General features: G+C 48.7%; 1 protein-coding gene across 4 annotated transcripts; it reads left to right on the forward strand.

Annotated features, from left to right (window-relative positions):
* The first annotated feature begins 1,466 nt into the window (after nt 1-1,466).
* On the forward strand, nt 1,467-13,643 carry PMVK (phosphomevalonate kinase). Of its 4 annotated transcripts, none has more exons than XM_003259369.3 (5): nt 1,467-2,060; nt 5,980-6,043; nt 9,217-9,369; nt 11,915-12,044; nt 13,131-13,643. In XM_003259369.3, exons 1-5 carry the CDS (start codon nt 1,966-1,968, stop codon nt 13,265-13,267), a joined length of 579 nt encoding a protein of 192 aa, XP_003259417.2. In that variant the 5' UTR covers nt 1,467-1,965; the 3' UTR covers nt 13,268-13,643. The 4 variants fall into 4 exon arrangements, with proteins under 4 accessions (XP_003259417.2, XP_030680256.1, XP_030680258.1 ...); XM_030824396.1 differs by having other exon boundaries at nt 1,932-2,256; nt 13,131-13,642; XM_030824398.1 differs by lacking the exon at nt 1,467-2,060 and adding an exon at nt 2,121-2,138 and having other exon boundaries at nt 13,131-13,642.
* The last annotated feature ends 8,872 nt before the right edge of the window (nt 13,644-22,515 follow it).

A 22,515-nucleotide genomic window follows, 5' to 3' on the forward strand; every position in this document is an offset into this window, starting at 1 on the left:
GGGGAAGTTTATTTTATTTTATTTTTTGAGACGGAGTCTTTCTCTGTTGTCCAGGCTGGAGTGCAGTAGTACAGTCTTGGCTCACTGCAACCTCTGCCTCCCAGGGTCAAGTGATTCTCATGCCTCAGCCTCCTGAGTAGCTGGATTGCAGGCGCCCGCCACCACGTCCAGCTATCCAGCTAATTTTTGTATTTTTAGTAGAGATGGGGTTTCACCATGCTGGCCAGGCTGGTCTCGAACTCCTGCCCTCAGGTGATCTGCCTCGGCCTCCCAAAGTGCAGGGATTACAGGCGTGAGCCACCGTGCCTGGCCTGGGGGAAGTTTTCTGATCGCTCACTAGGTATTCAGGGAGCTGGATCTCAGAGTCGGAGAGGGAGGTAAGGGGCGTGCATTGGGTCAGGTGAGGAAAGAGACTCCGGGAGTAAGTTCTGACTCCTTCCATGTGACTCAGGTAAAGCAAGAGATTTGCACTTTCCGTGGAGGCCCAAGTACATGTTTATTGAAGATGAGCTGGAAAATCTGATTCTGTGTTGAATGACAAAGTGCTAAGAATAAATAATAACCCCTTACATCTGGATGATACTTGAGAACTTACAAAGTATTTTATTGTACCTTGTCATATATTTTCTTGTTATATATTTTCTTCATTCCTTTCTTATTATAACCCTGGGAAGTGGGCGTTATCAGTGGTAAACTCAGAGTGACTTGCTAAGTGTCCAAGCTGGGACTGAAAATCCACTCTGTGCTGCCTTCTAGGGCGTTGATGAGTGCAGTGTTTTCTGGGTTGCTGAAAACAAAAAAACAAAAAACCCCCACCTCCTTAAGTCTATTCTTTTTGCATCTGACCACTCTCCTGTGCCTCTTTTCAACATTCAGGAAATTAATGGTTTCTCCTTAAGTCTCCACACTACACTTTTTCTCTAGTGGAGGCAGTAATGAGTTGCAGGCTCTGTTCTGACATGCTCAGAAAAATGCAGGACGGCAAGTCATAGCCAAAAACAACTCCACGTACTCAGCTGGGGCTACCCGTCAGCTACTGCGGGAAGAGGCAGAACCGGGGATTCAGGGAAAGGACAGATTATTCTTATCCTGCCTCTCAAACTCCTGGCTGGGAGCCAGACTTCGGATGAAACCAGGCAATCTCATCTAGGGATTCAACGCTCCCTTACTATTGATGTCACCCACGCCGTTTCAAGTGCTCTTGCTTCCGAAAACCTTTGGGCAGGAGGCTGCGGCTAGAAAAGCAATCAAAGGTTTCTCGCCGGGCTTAAAGGGCCACATCTTAGTGACGTCTCGGGTTATAAAATCTGCTTGACGATAAAACATCTTGTGCGCGATTCCGCTCCTCCCCCGACATGACGTGCCCAGACACGCCGCTCGCGTCAGGGCTGCCTTACATCCCCAGGAAGACCCATTCCCACTCTGGGGCGCGCGCAGATTTGCTGTGGTACATGCACTATAACGCACAGGCAAAAAGGCAGTTTCCAAAACGTCTCCAACGTGATCGCGCTCCAGAGATTTTTTTTCCTAAAGTTTTAGGGCTGCGCGGAAGGGAACATGGGGTTCACCTCAGGAAATTTCAGACGCCACCCCCCTCGGAGGAAGGTAGTCGCGTCCGGTTCCTCCCCGGGTGTCAGTTCAGCAGGCCGGGCTGTGAGCGAAGGTTCTGGGCGGGGCTGGACTGTTCTAAGTGAGTTCGGGTGGGGGAGCTTCACGAGGGGAGGCTTCCCGGTGAAGGAACCGCCTTTCTCTCCGCGTGTCTCACCCTTTTCTCCCCGTATCTGTTTGGACATGAGTTGAGCGCACGGTCGCAGGCGGTCAGCCCTGTTCGCAGCTATGGCGAGGAGGGGAGGGATTGCCCCTTGTTGCCGCTCCGCTTAGTGGCTGCGTCCATTCCGGGCGGCGTCCCGATTTTAGGGGTAGGGAGAAGTGTCAGCTTCAGGCATCGCGAGGCGTGGCGGCCCCATGGCCCCGCTGGGAGGCTCCCCGCGGCTTGTGCTGCTGTTCAGCGGCAAGAGGAAATCCGGGAAGGACTTCGTGACCGAGGCGCTGCAGAGCAGGTGTCCGCGAGGCGGGAAAGGTGGAAGGGGGAGCTCTACGCATCACGTGACACGAGGAGTGCTTTTGGGTGTCACGGAGTAAGCTTTGGAGTAGGGGTCGTCCGTTTGCAAGGCAGGAGGAGCACTGGGCTGGGGAAGGTGGAATGCCACCATTACATAAAACAGCAATCTACACAGGCGAGCCTCAAAGAACCAGGTGACCACCTCTCCAAAGACCTTCAGCTGCAGGTCTCTCTGAGAAGCATTAATAATGGTTCCTACCAAGGCACTTTCTATATACCAGGAGTTGGATACCAGCCTGGGTAACATGGCGAGACCCCGCCTCTACGAAAAATCCAAAAAGTAGCTGGGCGTGGTGACGCGTGCCTGTGGTCCCAGCTATTCAGGAGCCTGAGGCAGAAGAATCGCTTGAGCCCGGGAGGCGGAGGTTGCAGTGAGGCGAGATCGGTGGCTGCACTCCAGCCTGGGCAACAGAGCGAGACCCTGTCTTAAAAAAACAAAACAAAACAAAAAACCCTCTTCGCCTTTTTGTTAGGTACTGTGTGCCATTATTAGCATCTCCATTTCACAGGTGAAGGAACTGAGGCTCTTAAAAAGTTAAACAGGCCGGGTGTGGTGGTCATGTCTGTTACCCCAGCACTTTGGGAGACAGAGGTACAAGGATCGCTTGAGAGCCCAGTAGTTGGAGACCAGCCTGGGCGACACAGTAGGACCCTAGTCTCTACAAAAACATGGAAAAGTTAGCCTAGTGCGATGGCGAGCACCTCTAGTCCCAGCTACTCAGGAGGCTGAGGTGGGAGGATCGCTTGAGCCTGGGGGCTGCAGTGAGTTGTAATCATGCTACTGTCCTCCTGTCCGTGCAGCAGAGCCTGAGACCCTGTCTCGAAGTAAAATAAAATAACGTACGAAGTTAACAACAAAAAACTCTTGCTGGTCACAAAGTAAGTGGAAAATCCAGGATTCAAATTCAGCTTTGTGGTTCATGATGGGCATCTCAGCAATTAATATAAAATTGAAACAAAAAGAAAAAAAACCCAAACAAATTCAGCTTTATCTTGCGCCAAGGACTGGTTTCTTTCTGTTTTATCTGGCTGCCTCCCCAAATAATAATACCTTTTGCACAGTGTTTTCTGTCAAAGCAAGATCTTCTGTGCAGGAGCATTTTGCTGAGACCTGGGCTAGGAGAGCAGAGGATGGGGAGAGAGTGGAGTGGGGCTCCTCTCCTCTTGAAGGCCAGTGTGGTGGGGGTACCAGGAAGCTGCTTTTGGGTACCACAGGGGTTCTATGAAGGTGTGGGAGAGCCCAGAGCAGAGGTCACCACCTGAATTTTTCATCACTAAGTATCTCACCACCTTTTCCTAAGTTGCATTTCTCCTCACCTCCAAACCCTGATGTCAAATAGTGGTCCGAAGCACAGGCTCTGGAATTAGACTGCTGGGATGCAAGCCCTGGCTCACTGTTGATTAGTGTGTGATCTTGTACACATCTCTCATTCACTCTGTGCCTCAGTTTTTTTTTTTTTTTTTGAGACGGAGTCTTGCTCTGTCACCCAGGCTAGAGCGCACCCAGGTTGCGGCTCACCGCAACCTCTGTCTCCTGGGTTCAAGCGATTCTCCTGTCTCAGCCTCCCGAGTAGCTGGGATTACAGGTGTGTGCCACCATGCCCAGCTAACTTTTGTATTTTTAGTAGAGACAGGTTTCACCATGTTGGCCAGGCTGGTCTGGAACTCCTGACCTCAGGTGATCTGCCCGCCTCAGCTTCCCAGAGTACTGGGATTACAGACGTGAACCACCACCGCACCTGGCCTGCGTCTCAGTTTTGTCATCTGTAAAATGGGGATGATAATAGGGTGGTTGTGGGGATTAAATGAGATAATATGTGTGAAGGGCTTAGAATAATTATTGGCACCTAGCAGAGGTGCAGGAACTAAATGTTGGCTATATTTATTTTACCAATCTTGGCTTCACTACTTGCAGTGTTGCTTTGGGGGAGTCAATCCTCCTTTCACAACCTCAGCTTCCTCATCTGAAACATGAAAATAAGAACACATACAGCCAGGGCAACATAGTGAGACCCCCTCTCTACAAAAGATAAAAAAAATTAACTGGGTGTTGTGGTGCGTGCCAGTAATCCCAGATACTCAGGAGGCTGAGGTGGGAGGATTGCCTGAGCCCAGGAGTTCAAGATTGTAGTGAGCTGTGATCATACCCACTGCACTCTAGCCTGGGTGACAGCAAGACCCTGACTCTTAAAAAACCAAACCAAACCGAAACAAAGAACACTTATCGCTGGGCGCAGTGGCTCACGCCTGTAATCATAACACTTTGGGAGGCCGAGAAGGGTGGATCACTTGAGCTCAGGAGTTCAAGACCAGCCTGACCAACATGGTAAAACCCTTCTCTACTAAAAATACAAAAATTAGCTGGATGTGGTACCCAATAAATGGTTGGTTAAGCCAGGAGGCAGAGGTTGTGGTGAGACGAGATGGCGCCACTGCACTCCAGCCTGGACGACGGAGTGAGACTCTGTCTCAAAAAAGAGAAAAAAGGAAGGGCCGTGTGCAGTGGCTCACGTCTGTAATCCCAGCACATTGCGAGGCTGAGGCGGGCGGATCACGAGATCAGGAGTTTGAGACCAGCCTGGCCAACATGGCAAAACCCCGTCTCTACTAAAAATACAAAAATTAGCTGGGTGTAGTGGCGGGCGCCTGTAATCCCAGCTATTTGGGAGGCCGAGGCAGGAGAATCGCTCAAACCTGGGAGGCGGAGATTGCAGTGAGCCGAGATCGTGCCATTGCACTCCAGCCTGGGTGACAGAGCAAGACTCCATCTCAAAAAAAAAAAAAAAGGTTGGTTAAGTAAATTAAATAATGAATGAGTTATTTTTATTTTTATTTTTGAGGTGGATTTTCGCTCTTGTTGCCCAGGCTGGAGTGCAATGGGGCGATCTCGGTTCACTGCAACTTCCACCTCCTGGGTTCAAGTGACTCTCCTGCCTCAGCCTCCCAAGTAGCTGGGATTACAGGCCTGCGCCCTCATGTCCGGCTAATTTTGTACTTTTAGTAGAGACAGGGTTTCACCATGTTGGTCAGGCTGGTCTCAAACTCCCAACCTCAGCTGATCTGCCTGCCTCAGCCTTCCAAAGTCCTGGGATTACAGGCGTGAGCCACTGCACCTGGCTTTTGTTTCAGTTTTTTAAATTTGCTTTTCTTATTTTATTTTTTTGAGACAGAGTCTCACTCTGTCTCCCAGGTTGGCATACAGTGGTACAATCATGGCTCACTGTAGCCTGGAACTCCTGGGCTCAGGAATGCTCCCACCTCAGCCTCTGGAGTAGCTGGGAGTACAGGCACATGCTGCCATGCTCAGCTAATTTTTAAATTTTTTTGTGGAGATGGTATCTCTGGGTCTTATTGTGCTGCCCAGGCTGGTCTTGAACTTCTGGCCTCAAGCACTTCTCCTGCCTTGGCCTCCCAAAGTGTTGGGATTACAGGTGTGAGCCACCATGCCCAACCAGTGAATGAATAAATGATATATGTTATGGTGACCAAGTCAGTGGAGACAGATACCTCTGGCTGTGAGAGAATTAGTTTAGGGTCTGGGCAATAACCTAATCCAGCCAGAATACTGCTGCGCCTGTTCACACTGTAATTAGCACTTTATAGGTTTTAACTGTTAGTTTCAGGGCTCTTTTATATTCATTAGAGTTTCGTAATAATCCTGTGTGGGAGACAGAACAGAAAGTGTTATCACCATTTTCCGATGAGGAAATAGGATCAGGGACATTGAGACCTACCAAAGTTACATAATACCAGTAGTAGAAATGGGACTTCAACACAGGCCTCTTGACTCCCTTTCTGGGACCTGGAAGCTCCTGGAAATTCTAGGCTAACTGGATTCTGATCTCCTTGTCCTGCAGACTCGGAGCTGATGTCTGTGCTGTCCTCCGGCTCTCTGGTCCACTCAAGGAGCAGTATGCTCAGGTAGGTGGTGCTCTGTGGCATCCGGTGTGTCGGGCGGGGCCAGCTCTAGGACTTTGGAGCTGTGGCTGCTGCCTGAGTCACTGGCATGATCCCCGTCACCACTGCTGGCAGGGTGGTGGCCAGCTCTTGGTTTTCTGTGAGTGGACCTTTCGGGGGCATTTTCAGCTTATATTTCTTTCCTAATAGCCTCCCTTCCTTCAGAGTGAGTTCAGGAAGGTGTGCCCAGGAAAGGCTGTCGACACTCGAGTTGGCAGCTCTGATGCTGTGTGATTAGTAAGGACCTGCCTGTGCCTCCTCACACAACCCTCTCACTCAGCTGGCCTGACACAGCCCCTGGAACTTTGCTCCTAGAAATTTAGTACAGGTCGAGCACGGTGGCACACGCCTGTAGTCCCAGCACTTTGGGAGGCCGAGGCAGGTGGATTGCTTGAGTCCAGGAGTTAGAAACCAGCCTGACCAACATGGTGAAACCCCATCTCTGTTTCTTTAAGAAATTTTTTTTTTAAAGTCAACAACAACACACAAAAAAGAAATTTAGTCCCAAAAGTTGTCAAAATATATCATTAAGTGAAAAAAAAAAGCCAATACCAAGATGTAGAACAGTGTGTAGAGAATGGTACATTTGTCTAAAACTGAAGAGGCACTTTGTGACCAAGAATTGTAGAAGACTTCTAAATATATCTGCTCATATATTTGGCTATTTAACAAATATTGACAGGGTGCCTGTCTCAGGTTCAGCACTGTTTCAGGTGCCTGGGATGTGTTCCTGCACTGAGTGGGAAAGACACATTAGAAACTGTACCATTGGTTGCCCCCAGGGAGGGGACAGGGTGAGAGAGAGATTTTTCAGTGTAAATTAATGTGTATCTTTGAATTTTGAACCACATGGATTAAAAAAAATAGGATCGTTAAAATAGAATAAAAAAAAATAAGTCAATAGGAACTCTCAGAATCTTAGACTTCAGAAAGGGAACTTGGAAGGCAAGATCAGCCTCCCACATGGTGAAGAGCCCTCTTGTCGCCCACATTTTGCCCTTGGCCTCTAGGTGCACCCTTCTGGGACGTGTGCTTTGGCCCCTCAATTGGCCTGAGTGTGGTTTCTGGAACCACATAAAATGAATTGTCCCCCCTTCTATATGCCATCTCTGCCTCCATGGGAAGCATTGGGTCATCTCTCACCAGCTGAACAGACCAGTTCATAGGGTGGCAGCATGAGGAATTGTAAGAATAACTAAATTAAGTGGTTTATTTTTTTTTTCTTTTCGAGACAAGGTCTTGCTCTGTAGTGCAGGCTGGAGTGCAGTGGCACATAATGGCTCACTGCAGCCTTGACCTTCTGGGCTCAAGTGATCCTCCCACTTCAGCTTCCCAAGTAGCTAGGAATACAGGTGCATGCCACTATGCCTGGCTAAGTTTAAAATTTTTTTTGTAGAGATGGGAGTCTCATTATGTTGCCCAGGCTGGTCTCCAATTCCTGGGCTCAAATGATCCTCCCACTATGGCCTCCCAAAGTGCTAGGATTTGGGCACAAGCTACTTTGCCTGGCCTGGTTTTCAAAAATTTTAAGCAGGATTCTTTCCCAAATGAAACTGGATACAGAATTTCTTTGTATACAGGAGATAGACTGGGAGAGACTCTGCGGGGTGGTGGGGTGGTGGGATGGGAGGAAGGAAGGGGTGAAGGGGAAGGCACTGAGCCTTCCCTAGTGGGGCCTAGGCACTTCCAAAGGCCTCGCAGGAGCACTTTCAAAACTGATCTTCCAAAGTTCCCAGATAGGTCTTGCTTCTGTCCTACTGAGTCAGACTGGTGGTGGGGTTGGGTGGGGGATGGGAAGAAGAAGGAGCAGGAGTTTGCATTTTTATTTATTTATTTATTTTATTTATTTATTTGAGACGGAGTCTCGCTCTGTCGCCCAGGCTAGAGTGCAGTGGCGCGATCTTGCCCCTCTGCAACCTCCACCTCCCGGGGTTCAAGCAGTTCTACTGCCTTAGCCTCCCGAGTAGCTGGGATTACAGCCATGTGCGACCACGCCTGGGTAATTTTTTTGTATTTTTAGTAGAGACATGGTTTCACCATATTGGTCAGGCTGGTCTTGAACTCCTGACCTTGTGATCTGCCCACCTCGGCCTCCCAAAGTGCTGGGATTACAGGTGTGAGCCACCGCGCCTGGCCAGTTTGCATTTTTAAAAGCTCCATGGAACACTCTGATAGGCCAGACTGCCCTTGCTCTGTGGAAGTCCAGCACCGCTCTATCCCCCACTCCCATTAAAAAATAAAACCAAAATGAAATGTTCATGCATTGATTTCCTAAGTCACAAGGGGAAATAGAACCAACAAGTAGACCACAATGCTCCTGGAGGGAAACTGGTTCAGGAGCAGGAGGTGGCTGCTGACCTCCTCTTGCAGCAAGGGGAGCAGGTGGGTGATCGAGAAATTGAGAGCCTGAAGGGAGAAGGTCTTGCTGCAGTGAGTTCGTAGAGGAGCCAGAACCTGAACGAGGTGATGCTTTTCAGACCCCTCCTATCCTGGATCCCTTTGGATGGACCCCTCTGCTTGGAAAGGGGAGAAAGGAGTTCCCCAGGGTGGTCGGAGTAGCCTCTCCTGCCTTGGGGGTCCTCTGGGTGTGGGAGGCCTTGCAAGTGCCCAGAGCCAGATGGAGTGATGCTGTTTCAGCAAAGGCGCCAGGAATTTGGGGATGGGAAGGGGTAAGGGGGAGAGAAAGGAGACACAATCCCCGTGGGATTTGGGATGGGGGCAAACAATGCTAGTGGGAGGACATGGAGTGCAGGATTTTTTCTTCCCCCTCAGATTTCCCACTTTAGTTGAAGGCTAAGCCTTTGCCCAGGGGATGCAAACTAATTTCACGATTAGTTTAAGCCAGAAATAATTGGGAAGGTAAAACTCGCAAAAGAGAAACCATGCCACACATTTCAAAGACCAGTTGCAACAATTTCTGGATTATCCCCAGGCCTTTCTTCCATCCACCAGTGATCGGGATTTCTTAGTTGCTGAGGCTCTTTCCCTTGCAGACCTTTGTTCTGGCTGAAACCTCATTAATCCTTGCATCAGCCTTGGGGGAGGCAGGTGAGGGTGCGGGATGGCTCTTCCGCTGTTTTAGGAGAGACCACTGAGGTTGAAAGGCTGGTGACATAGACATAATGTCCTTTGGGCAGGAGCATGGCTTGAACTTCCAGAGACTCCTGGACACCAGCACCTACAAGGAGGCCTTTCGGAAGGACATGATCCGCTGGGGAGAGGAGAAGCGCCAGGCTGACCCAGGCTTCTTTTGCAGGAAGATTGTGGAGGGCATCTCCCAGCCCATCTGGGTAAGAGGGCTCCACGGCAGCATGAAGAACACCTGTTTCTGTTTCCCTAGCTCTTCGCTGTGTCTATCTCTCTCTGTCTCCACTGCCACCATCCTGGCCCAAGCCCCCACCATTTCTGGCCTGGACAGTTGCAGTAGCCTCCACACTGGTCTCTAGCTGTGGCTCTTGCCCTCTGTGGTCTATTCATTACATAGCAGCCAGACTGACCTTTTATTATTTATTTATTTATTTATTTATGAGATGGAGTCTCACTCTTGTCGCCTGGGCTGGAGTGCAGTGGCGCAATCTTGGCTCACTGCAACCTCCGCCTCCCGGGTTTAAGGGATTCTTCTGCCTCAGCCTCCCAAGCAGCTGGGACTGCAGGTGTCCACCACCACGCCTGGCTAATTTTTGTATTTTTAGTAGAGATGGGTTTTCACCATGTTGGCCAGGCTGGTCTCGAACTCCTGACCTCAGGTGATCCACCCACCTCAGCCTCCAAAAATAGTGGGATTACAGGTGTGAGCCACTGCGTGCGGCCCAGACTGACCTTTTAAAAACATGAACCAAGTGACGTCACTCTTCTGTTTAGAATACTTTGGTGGCTTCCCATTGTTCTCATGAACAAAATGAAAATCCTTCACATGAACTTCTGGGCCTTGCGTGATCCAGTTTCTGCTACTTTTTTAGCCTCCTTACTCCTTGAGCTGCAGCGACACTGGCCTTCTTGGTCCTCAAGTCAGTCAAACTCCTTCTGGAATCAGGGCCTTTGCACATGCCCTTGCACCTGTCTGGACTGCCCTTTCTTTCTCTTTCCCTGGTTAGCTTCAGCTCAGTTGACATGACACCTCCATAGGGAATCCTTCCCTAATATTTAGGTCTTAACTGGTGCTCCCTGGCAGGTGCTCCTATAGCACCCTACCCCTTTTTTTCCTCATTCATTCTGGCAGTGAATATTGAGTATCTACTTCTGCCAGGCGTGGTTGCATGTTGTGGGGATATATTGGTGCAAAAACGCAATGAAGTCTCTTCCTTCAGGGAGCTTACATTACAGCTGAGGGTGGTGGGGAGATAGACACAGAATAAATACAGAATATATCAGGCAGAGGTAAATACTAAGGAGTAAAATAAAGTAGGCCTAGGATATGAGGAGAGATAGGGGAGTAAAATAAAGTAGGCCTAGGATATGAGGAGAGACAGGGAAGCGTTGCTATTTTATTAAGGGTGCCTGGGAAGGCCACACTGATATGATGATGTTTGAGCAAGACCTGAAGGAAATAAGGGATAACTGAATGGATAGTTGGGGAAGTAGCTTTCCAGAGAGAGGAGGAGGAAGTGTAGAGGCTTGAGTGGTGAGTGTGCCTGGTGTGTCTGAGGACAAGCCAGGTGGCCAGAGTGGGTGAGGGTGAGTGGTGGGAGGTCAGGTTAGACTTCCCAGGGAGGACCTTTGGGAGAGCTGGGATTTTATTCTGAGTGAGATGGGGGAGTCACTACAGGGTTCTAAGCAGAGGAGAGACATGATCTGATTTAAGATTGAGAAGGCTGGCCATAGGTGCTGTGGGGAAGATGGGAGCAGAAGCACAGGGGCCGGGTGGAGGACTTTCCTGTTTTTTTTTTTTGAGACAGAGTCTCACTCTGTCACCCAGGCTGGAGTGCGGTGGTGCGATCTCGGCTCACTGTACCCTCTGCCTCGTGGGTTTAAGCGATTCTTGTGCATCAGCCTCCCGAGTAGCTGGGATTACAGGCATATGCCATCATGCCCAACTAATTTTTTTGTATTTTTAGTCGAGATGGTGTTTTACCATTTGGCAAAATTCGAACTCCTGACCTCAAGTGAACCACCCACCTCGGCCTCCCAAAGTGCTGGAGCCACCACGCCTGGCCAGGACCTTTCTCTAACAGACAAAATGACTGTGGTTGGGGCGCAGAGGGGAGGGAGCAAAGGTAGAGTGGAGAGAAGGGGTCGATTTTGCATGTATTTTGAAGAGAAAACCAACAGGATTTGCCCATGGGTTGGCTGTGGGGTGTGAGAGACTATACCAAGGATTTTGTTCTGAGCAGGTGGACAAATATAGAATTATCATTTTCTAAGACAGGGAAGGTGGGGAGGAACAGGACTGGAGAGGAAATCAGGAGTTGTTTCAGCTGTGTTGAGGCTGAGACACTTGTTGACATACACTGTAATCACACGGTTATTTGATCACTGAATACTTGTTCAGTGTCTCCCACTAGACTGTAAGCTCTGAGAGGGCAGGCACAGGTCTGTTTTGCTTACCACTCTAGCCTTAGCACCTAGCACAGTGTCCAGCATACAGTAGGTACTTACTATAATACTTGCTTAATTGGATCAATGAACTTGTCAGCAGCACTGCCTGACATGGAGTCAGCACTCAGTGGCGTATGTTCAATGAATGAACGAATCCGTGAATAGTGAGTCTAGCTGCTGACGTGCTCACGATGATGGGGGGTAAAGCCACACCCCACACTGCCCTGGGTTCTGTAGTCCTCCCACCTCCCCTCACTTCTATCCTGTCCTGTTGGTCACCTGTCTGTCCCTCCCCTGCAGCTGGTGAGTGACACACGGAGAGTGTCTGACATCCAGTGGTTTCGGGAGGCCTATGGGGCCGTGACGCAGACGGTCCGCGTTGTAGCATTGGAGCAGAGCCGACAGCAGCGGGGCTGGGTGTTCACGCCAGGTGAGCCACTCCATGTGTAGGGCACAGGAGGACACAGGCTACCCACCCTGTGGTTTGTCTCCTGGGTAGGCCTGGGGGAAGTGAGTGAGGGATGATAAAGGAGAATCTGAGGCCTCCTGATTAGGGAGTAGCATGGTGGACGGAATCCTGGGGGTCAAGGTTCCCTTGGCTTAACCTAGGCTATCTTCTCATGGCCAGTGGGCTGCTTTGGTGGTCTGGCTGGGACCCACCCCCAGGGTTCTTCACCTTTGCTTTCCAGCCCAGTAGGGGCTGACAGTGGTCAGGGGCAAACCTGACAAAGCTCACTTCTGTTTAAACAGTAGTGGAGTTAGAAGTTAGTAGTGGAGAGGAAATTCTGCTGGGAGCTTCAGTGGTGCAAGCCCAGGACCTGCTCTGTGGACTTCAGAAGCACAGCTCAGGCTTCCTTCCTGCCCTAGATCACTGTGACTTGGAGCAGTTTAGATCCAATGGGTATGACCACTACTAATGCTGCTCATTTCTGGGGCACTCACATGGTCCAGGCCTGTGCTGAGCATTTTATATGCACTATCTCACTTTACTATCAAAACAGATTCAGCAGGTAGATGCTGTTATTAGTTTACCCATGGTTGGATGAGGCCCTGGCCCGAAAGGTTAAGTCTCTTTCCTAGGGTCACAAAGAGTGAGAGGAGGAGCTGGCCTCCTGACCCTCTGCTTCTGACTCCAGCACATGCTGCCTCCTGAGGGGATTGAATCAGACAGATTTAGGGGATAGAAAAGGATGCAACCAGCTTGACAGAAAATGAAAACACAGTGCCCTTTTGGGTTGGGTGTGGTTTTGGATGACCTGATTCACCCTCTGTAGGCGGTAGCAAGTGAAGAATTAAGTCAGGAGGGATCAGTTGGGGGGCCCAGGTGGCTATGGGCTGCTGAACCTGCCATCACAGTGTTTCAGGGGTAGGGAGGTGCCTTCTGGGTGGGTAGCCCTTGGCTCTGGGGTAGCAGAGGAGAGGCCAGGAGGGCCCACTCCAGTTGGGGCTAGCAGGCCTTGATGCCTGGTGTCTGTCTGGAGGGCTGGGGCCTGACTTCACCATGCTTCCTTCACAGGGGTGGACGACGCTGAGTCAGAATGTGGCCTGGACAACTTCGGGGACTTTGACTGGGTCATCGAGAACCATGGAGTTGAACAGCGCCTGGAGGAGCAGTTGGAGAACCTGATAGAATTTATCCGCTCCAGACTTTAGTCACTAGGTTCTAGGAGTGAGCTGGGGCCTGCTGAGGTGGGGGTGGGGCTGACTCTGCAAGATGGGGGGTCCCCTGATCCTGGCCGAGGTGAGGAACAGACAGAGGGGGGTCTAGATTCTGAGGGGGTTGGTGGATATTGGGCAAGGCAGGAAACCTCTGGAGACCTCATTTTCGCCATGCTCTTCAGGAGGAGACTCCAAGGGCAAAGGAGGGTGTCTTGGCTGTGCTTGAAGGAGAAACCCTGCCATATCCCCAGTGCCAGTCCCCTCAGCCTGTGGCGGCCTTACATCCTGACTGGATGTTCTCAGCCCCTTGTTCTGGGCAAGAACCCAGGGCTCCCCAGTGTCGATACTAATAAACCTCTTTGGAGCACACTCTCAGAGCTGCTTACTCATTTCCTTGATGCCAAGCTGGCTTGGGTGGGGTTTAGAAGGCCTTAGGGTGTCATGGTGGCTGGAGGGTCCCTGTTCCACCTCCCACCTGGCTAGAATGTATCCTGCAGAGGTTGACCTATGCTGCACCCCACAGGCAACCGGCCTGTTTATGTTGGAGGTGGGATTGGGTTGAGGCCCTTACCCTCTGGGTTAGCGCCATGAAAGGCTGTGATCCATAGAAAGTGCCACCAGCAAGTGCCCCCTCCCCCCGCTTTTTTTTTCTTTGAGACCGTCTTATTCTGTCACCCAGGCTGGCATGCAGTGGCGTGATCATAGCTCATTGCAGCCTTGACCTCCTGGGCTCAAGCAATCCTGCCTCAGCCTGCCAAGTAGCTGGGTCTACAGGCACACACCACTATATGGCTAATTTTTTTCATTTTTAGTAGAGACAAGGTTTCGCTATGTTGCCCAGGCTGGTCTTGAACTCCTGAACTTAAGCAATGCTCCCACCTTGGCCTCCTAAAGTGTTGGGATTACAAATGTGAGCCACCATGCCCGGCCCTGCCCTTGTAATTTATATAGCCTTTTATAATTTCCAAATTTCTTCTAGATTCTTCACAGCTACCCCCTGAAATGGGCGAGGATAGGATTTTCATCTGCATTTAGCAGATGCCAAGAACTCAAAGAAGTGAAACAACTTCTCCAGGGTTAGAGGGCTTAGTAAGTGTCAGTGCTGTGTGGAACCCAGGCCACTTGACTCCTGACCAGGCCCCTTCTGCACATTCCTATGGTTGTGGTACAAAGTCCCAAGTCTCCTTGCTGTCCCCAGGCCAAGCCTAAGCCCTCCAACTCTGGCCCTGGCTTTGTAATCCTCCCACAAATTCTGTTCTCACAGATAAGGGGACAGCCAAAGAAATTACACTTTCAGTGTGACCCAAACTGAATTTTGTGCATTTCTGCCCAGATCTCTGCTCTGCTGCCATCATCCTTGCTGGGTGCCAGGCACTGGGGATATAAAGATGAACAGGTCACAGGACTGTTCCTTAAGGAGCTCTTGATCTCAGTGAGAAATAGACACCCTCCAGGTGCCCAGGAACCTGAAGGCAGTGCCAAAGACAACTCCAGTTCTCTGGGAAGGAGGGTGGGCTTCCATGACACCCAGGCCTGCCGTGCCCGGGTGAGCACTGACCCCTTGTCCCAGGGGCACTGCCATTGCTGCTTGGAAATCCCTCTCTGGAGCTGGGAGCACATGATTGTGAACAATCCCAGTCATGGAAATGTCCAAAAGTCACTGGAGCCAACTCTGATGAATGTGGGAGGCAAAGTTTTTGGGTTACAAACCTTAACGAGTATAAAGAAGTCAATTAGGGGCCGGGGTGGGGTGGCTCATGCCTGTAATCCCAGCACTTTGGGAGGCAGAGGAGGGTGGATCATTTGAGGTCAGGAGTTCAAGACCAACCTGGCCAACATGGCAAAACCCCGTCTCTACCAAAAATACAAAAATTAGCTGGGCATGGTGGCAGGTGCCTGTAATCCCAGCTACTCAGGAGGCTGAGGCAGGAGAATTGCTTGAACCCGGGAGGCAGAGATCTTGCCACTGCACTCCAGCCTGGGCGACAGAGCGAGACTATCTCTGAGAAAAAAAGAAGGGCAGAAAGGACACAAACCAGGGAGAACATAGAGTCCATGGGGCCAGCTAAGAGGCTTCTGCAAGATTCCAAGCAAGAAGTAGCAAAGGCTGAAGGAGAGAGGGTCACTGGAAAGCAGATGTGTTGGTGGTGGCATTCAACCTTGTTTCTGACCCAACCCACCTGATACCGGGCATATTCCCATCAGTGAAACTGGCTCACTGCTTGAAGGGGAGCAGAGGTTCCGGGCACAGGAGCCCGGTCAGAACCTCTGGGTTGGAGGTGAGGAAACACCTACTGCATGACATCATTACCTGCTTGATTCCAGCATGTCTTCTGTAGTCCTGTCTCACCATGCATTCAATCACATCCACTTCCTGAGCACCTGCTGTGGCTCTAGGAGCCAGGGACACAGCTACAAGAGAGAAATGGGCCCTGCCATCACAGAATTTACCTTTCAGAAATAATCCTAGACAGGGTAGGTTCTACAGAACTTGGGGACCGATTAGCCACAGCAGCTGGGGAGACGGAGGAGTTCAAACTTGTGCCAGAAACCCTGGGTTTTGTCGCCTTCCCTGAGGGGGGTGTCTTCAGCATGTGGGAATGTGGTGGTACCTTCTCAGTTTGGAAGCCAGTGAATCCCTGCCTTCGTAGGCGATGAGGGTCAACGCTCCAGATGGATGTGAACCTATCAAGTGTGGTACTAGAGTAAGGGTTGATGCAGACAGGGGGGTAGGGACTGGTGGGTCTCCTGTGCCCTCCGGGAGGGGTACTGCCCTGCTTTCTTGGCTCTGGGTATTTAGAGGAGTCACAGGATTATGACTTGGGAAGCCAGTGGGTCTGTCTACCTGGTGACAGGTTGGTAGTGATGCCTCTTAAAATAGGAAGCCCAGTGTCTGCCAGATTCTCAGTTAATAATCTTTTTTTTTTTTTTTTTTTTTTTTTGAGATGGAGTCTCACTCTGTCACCCAGGCTGGAGTGCAGTGGCACAATCTCAGCTCACTGCAACCTCCACCTCCCAGGTTCAAGCGATTCTCCTGCTTCAGCCTCCCGAGTAGCTGGGATTACAGGCTCCCGCCACCACGTCCAGCTAATTTTTGTATTTTTGGTAGAGACGAGGTTTCACCATGTTGGCCAGGCTGGTCTCGAACTTCTGACCTCAGGTGATCCACCCATCTTGGCCTCCCAAAGTGCTGGGATTACAGGTGTGAGCCACTGCACCCAGCCTCATAATTTTTTTTTTTTTTAAGCAAGGTCTTGCTCTGTCACCTGGGCTGGAGTACAGTGGTGCAATCACAGCTCACTGCAGTCTCAACCTCGTGAGCCCAGGTGATCTTCCTGCCTCAGCTTCTTGAGTAGCTGGGACCACAGGTGTGTACCACCATGCCCAGCTAATTAAAAAATTTTTTTTTGTAGAGATGGGGTCTCGCCGTGTTGCCCAGGCTGGTTTTGAAGTCTTGGGCCCAAGTGATCCTCCTGCCTTGGCCTCTCAAAGTGCTAGGATTACAGGCATGAACCACTGCGCCCAGCCCATAATTTTTTTTAACTGATATTTCCCTAAATATAAAAACCAAGAATAACCCTGACTTTTGACACCATATGTTATGATGAGAGCCTTAGCTGCTTTTTATTTGAAGGCATTCTCCCCACCTTACTGCTACAGGTTGACTATCCCGAGTCCAAAAATCTGAAACCTGAGGTGCTCTGAAGTCCAAAACTTTTTGAGTGCTGATATGACACCCAAAGGAAATGATGAGTGGAGCATTTTGTATTTTGTGTTTTCGGATCTGGGATGCTTAACTGGTAAGTATAATGCAAATATTTTAAAATAAAAATCAGAAATTCAAAACACTTCTGGTCCCCAGCATTTTGGACAAGGGATACTCAGCCTATAGTCTTTGCTAACTTTGTCTGTGATTATAATCTCAGAGTATTAAGCTACTTATTTATTTTTTTCTTTAAGACAGGGTCTCCCTCTGTCACCCAGGCTGGAATGCAGTGGCATGATTATAGCTCACTGCAGCTTCAAACTCCTGGACTCAAGTGATCCTCCTGCCTCAGCCTCTGGAGTAGCTAGGACTAAGGTACGCACCACCATGCTTGGCTAATTTTAATTTTTTTTTATAGAGATGGGGTCTCACTATGTTGCCAGGGCTGGTCTTGAACTTCTAGCTTCAAACGAAGCTTCCACTTTGGCCTCCCAAAGTGCTGGGATTACAGGCATGGGCCACCACGCCTGGCCAAGTTATTTTTAATATTACGTGTCTGTTATTTTACTACTACTTCTTTTTTTATTTATTACCCACCCATGAATGTATGTATATGTTATTTTAATCATGATTTGTTACACTAACAGCCTCTTTAAAAATTTATTATTATATTTCTAAACAACTTTATTGAGCTATAATTAAAATATAGTAACTACATATATTTAAAATGTACAATTTAGGTGGGGCACGGTGGCTCACACTTGTAATCCCAGCACTTTGGGAGGCTGAGACGGGTGGATCACTTGAGGTCAGGAGTTCGAGACCAGCCTGGCTAACACGGTGAAACCCCATCTCTACTAAAATACAAAAATTAGCTGGGCATGGTGGTACGTGCCTGTAATCCCAGATACCTGCGTGGCTGAGGCAGGAGAATCACTTGAGTCAGGAGGTGGAGGTTGCAGTGAGCCAAGATGGCGCCACTGCACTCTAGCCTGGGCAACAGAGTGAGACTCTGTCTCAAAAAAAAAAAAAGTACAGTTTACTGAATTTTGACATATGTATACATCTGTGAAACCACAACACAATCACTATGGATTGTATTCATCACTCTCAAACATTTTCTCATGTCCCCTTGTAATTCCTCCTCTCGCCTCTCCCTGATTCCCCACCCTCACCCCCAAGCAACCACTGGTCTGCTTTCTGTCTCTATGGATGTTTATATTTTCAAGGATTTTATATAAAGAATAATAAAATTTGGCCAGATGCAGTGGCTCACGCCTGTAATCCCAGCACTTTGGAAGCCCAAGGGGGGCAGACCACCTGAGGTCGGGAGTTCAAGACTAGCCTGGCTAACATGGTGAAACCCTATCTCTACTAAAAATTAGCCAGGTGTGGCGAATGCCTGTAGTCCCAGCTACGTGGGAGGCTGAGGCAGGAGAATCGCTTGAATCAGGGAGGCGGAGGTTGCAGTGGGCTGAGATCGTGCCGCTGCACTCCAGCCTGGGTGACAGAGCCAGACTCCATCTCAAAAAAAAAAAAGATTAATAAAGTTTTATACAAAGAACAGTATACATTCTTTATTCTCTGGTTTCTTTTCATTGAGCATAATTATTTTGAGGTTCATCCACATTATTGATGGTATCAGTAGTTCATTCCTTTTTCTTATTGGTATGTGGTATGAATATACCACAGTTGTTTACCAGTTCACCTGTTGATGAATATTTAGGTTGTTCCTAGTGTTTGGATATGACAAAGCAACTATACACATTGATGTACAACATGTATAAGTCTTTGTGTGGACATGTGCTTTCATTTCTTTCAGGTAAATATCTTTTCAACTTTTTTTTTTTTTTTTTTAAGACAGAGTTTCGCTCTTGTTGCCGGGGCTGGAGTGCAATGGCACAATCTTGGCTCACCACAACCTCTGCCTCCCGGGTTCACATGATTCTCCTGCCTCAGCCTCCTGAGTAGCTTGGATTACAGGCATGCACCACCAAGCCTGGCTAATTTTGTATTTTTAGTAGAGACAGGATTTCTCCATGTTGGTCAGGCTGGTCTCAAACTCCCAACCTCAGGTGATCCACCCGCCTCGGCCTCCCAAAATGCTGGGATTACAGGCGTGAGCCATCACACCTGGCCGACTTTTGTTTTTGAGGCAGAGTCTTGCTCTGTCGCCCAGGCTGGAATGCAGTGACAGGACCTCAGCTCACTGCAACCTCCACCTCCTGGGCTCAAGCGATTCTTCTGCCTCAGCCTCCTGAGTAGCTGGGACTACAGGTGCCTGCCACCATGCCCAGCTACTTTTTGTGTTTTTTTGTAGAGACTGGGTTTTGCCATGTTGCCCAGGGTGATCTCGAACTCCTGGGCTCAAGCAATCTGCCTGCCTTAGCCTCCTAAAGTGCTGGGACTACAGGCATGAGCCACTGGGCATGGCTTAACTTTATTTTTGGAGACTGTGTCTCACTCTGTTGCTCGGGTTGGAGTGCAGTGGCATGATCACGGCTCACTGCAGCCTCGACCCCCCTGGGCTCAAGTGATCCTCCCATCTCAGCCTCCCAAGTAGCTGGTACTACAGGCATAAACCACTATGCCTGGCTAAATTTTTTTTGTATTTTGTAGACAGGGTATCTCTACGTTGCTCAGGCTGGTCTCAGACTTCTGGGTTCAAGCATTCCTGAGCCCAGGAGTTTGGCAGGCTGAGGCCTGCCTCATCCTCCCAAAGTGCTGGGATTATAGGCATGAGCCACTATGCCCAGCCACCTTTTTAACCTTTTTTTCTTTTTGAGACAGAGTTTTGGTCTTGTTGCCGAGGCAGGAGTGTGATGGTGTGATCTTGGGTCACTGCAATCTCTGCCTCCCAGGTGCAAACGATTCTCCTGCCTCAGCCTCCCGAGTAGCTGGGATTATAGGCATGCACCACCATGCCAGGCTAATTTTTGTATTTTTAATAGAGATGGGGTTTCGCCATGTTGTCAAGCTGATCTCGAACTCCTGGCCTCAGGTGATCTGCCCACCTCAGCCTCCCAAAGTGCTGGGATTACAGACGTGAGCCACCATGCCCGGCCTTAACTTTTTTTTTTTTTGAGACGGAGTTTTGCTCTTGTTGCCCAGGCTGGAGTCAATGGTGCAACCTCAGCTCACTGCAACATCTGCCTCCTGGGTTCAAGTGATTCTCCTGCCTCAGCCTTCTAAGTAGCTGGGATTACAGGCACCTGCTACCATGCCTGGCTAATTTTTTGTATTTAGTAGAGACAGGGTTTCACCATGTTGGTCAAGCTGGTCTCAAACTCCTGACCTCAGGTGATCCATCTGCCTTGGCCTCCCAAAGTGTTGGGATTACAGGCATGAGCCACTGCACCCAGCCTACCTTTTTAACTTCTTCTCCCTTTTTTTTTTTTTTTTTTGAGTCAGTGTTTCACGCTTGTTGCCCAGGCAGAAGTGCAATGGCACGATCTCAGCTCACTGCAACATCGCCAGGTTCAAGCGATTCTCCTGCCTCAGCCTCCCAAGTAGCTGGGATTACAGGCACGTGCCACTATGCCCGGCTAATTTTTGTATTTTTAGTAGAGACAGGGTTTCATCATGTTGGCCAGGCTGGTCTCGTACTCCTGACCTCAGGTGATCCACCCGCCTCAGCCTCCCAAAGTGCTGGGATTACAGGCGTGAGCCACTGCGCCTGGCCCTCATTGGTATTTTATTTGCATTTTCCTAATGACTAATTTGGTACAAATCCTGTATTCACATTTGATAAAATCTGTCAGCAAGCTTGAGATAGGATGGTGATATAGTTTGGATATTTGTCCTCGCCCAAATCGCATGTTGAAATGTAATCCCAGTGTTGGAGCTGGGGCCTAGTGGGAGGTGTTTGGATCATGGGGGCAGATCCCTTTTGAATGGCTTGGGCCATCAACTTAGTCATAAGTGAGCTCTTGTTCTGAGTTCACACGAGATGTTTGTTTAAAAGTGTGTGGCAGAGGCCAGGGTAGGAAGATCACTTGAGCCCAGGAGTTCAAGACCGGCCTAGCCTGGGCAATGTAGTGAGACCTTGTCTGAATTCATTTAAAAAAAAAAAAAAAGTGTATGGCACCTTCTTCACACTCTCCCTCTCTCTTGCTCCTACTCTTGCCATGTGACATGCCTGTTCCTCCTTTGCCTTCTGCCATGATTGTAAGCTTCCTGAGGCCTCCCCAGAAACTGAGCAGATGCCAGCACCATGCTTCCTGTAAAGCCTGCAGAACAGTGAGCCAATTAAACCTCTTTTCTTTATAAATTACCCAGTCTCAAGTATTTATAGCAATGCAAAAATGGCTTAATGTAGATGGAATATACTCAGCCTCATAAAGAATATCTGTAAAAGCCCTGCTGCTAACAACACACTTAATGGTGAAATACTAAATGTTTTCCCCCAAGACTGGGAATAAGGCAATGATGTCTGTTCTCATCATCTATTCGACATTCTACTGGAGGTTCTAGCCAGTGCAATAAGAGAAAAAAAAAAAGCCATCTAAATTGGGAAGGAAGAAATAAAACTCCTTTTATTCATAGATGACATGATCATCTATGTAGAAAATTGCATGGATTCTCCAAAAAAGCTACTAGAACTTATAAGTGAGTTCAATAAAGTTGCAAGGTCAATATACAAAAGTCAATATTTCTATTTCTTAGCAATGAGCAATCAAATTGAGATAAATAATGCCAATTACAATACCATCAAAATATGAAATAGGGATAAATCTGATAAAAAACATAACATCTGTACATTGAAAATGACAAAACATTGCTAAGAGAAAAGACTAAATAAGCAAAGAGATTATACTACATTCATATATTGGAAGACTCAATATTGTTTATTTTTTTGAGTTGGAGTCTCACTCTGTTGCTTGGGCTGGAGTGCAGTGGTGTGATCTCGGCTCACTGCAACCTCTGCCTCCCAGGTTCAGCCAATTCTTGTGCCTCAGCCTCCCACGTAGCTGGGATTACAGGCACATGCCACCACACCCGGCTAATTTTTGTATTTTTAGTAGAGATGGGGTTTCACCATGTTGGCCAGGCTGGTCTCAAACTCCTGACCTCAAGTGATCAGCCCACCTCAGCCTTCCAAACTGCTGAGATTACAGGCATGAGCCACCGCACCTGGCTCAATATTGTTAACATATTTATTTTTTAAATTCAGGTATAATCACATACAGTGAAATGTACTGGCCTTAAGAGTACAGTACAATGAGTTTTGACAAATACGCACACCTATATAACACAAACCCTTATCATGATAGAACACATTTTCATTATTTCAGAAGGTTTCCTTTTAACTCTTCCTACTCAATCCCTGCTCTCCCAGAAACAATTGTTTTGAATTCTTTCACCATAGATTAGTTTTGACTGTTCTAGAATTTCAAACAAATGACTAACATCCAACTTTAAACCAAATTTACAACAATAATTTATAATTTAGACTTCACTGGTTTATTGCTCATTTTCAATCCTTTTATAGTACCTCAACTTCCCCATTTTTGAATTTTGTATTTTGATTCCTCTC

This window comes from Nomascus leucogenys, chromosome 12 (genome assembly GCF_006542625.1).
Source record: "Nomascus leucogenys isolate Asia chromosome 12, Asia_NLE_v1, whole genome shotgun sequence".
NCBI lineage: Eukaryota > Metazoa > Chordata > Mammalia > Primates > Hylobatidae > Nomascus > Nomascus leucogenys.

Bases quoted from the DNA above. Each gene is read 5' to 3' on its own strand.
- PMVK (XM_003259369.3), top strand. From the start codon at position 1,966: ATGGCCCCGCTGGGAGGCTCCCCGCGGCTTGTGCTGCTGTTCAGCGGC. The intron at 6,044-9,216 runs GTAGGTGGTGCT...TCCTTTGGGCAG, and splicing joins TCAAGGAGCAGTATGCTCAG to GAGCATGGCTTGAACTTCCA. The intron at 12,045-13,130 runs GTGAGCCACTCC...CTTCCTTCACAG, and splicing joins GGGCTGGGTGTTCACGCCAG to GGGTGGACGACGCTGAGTCA.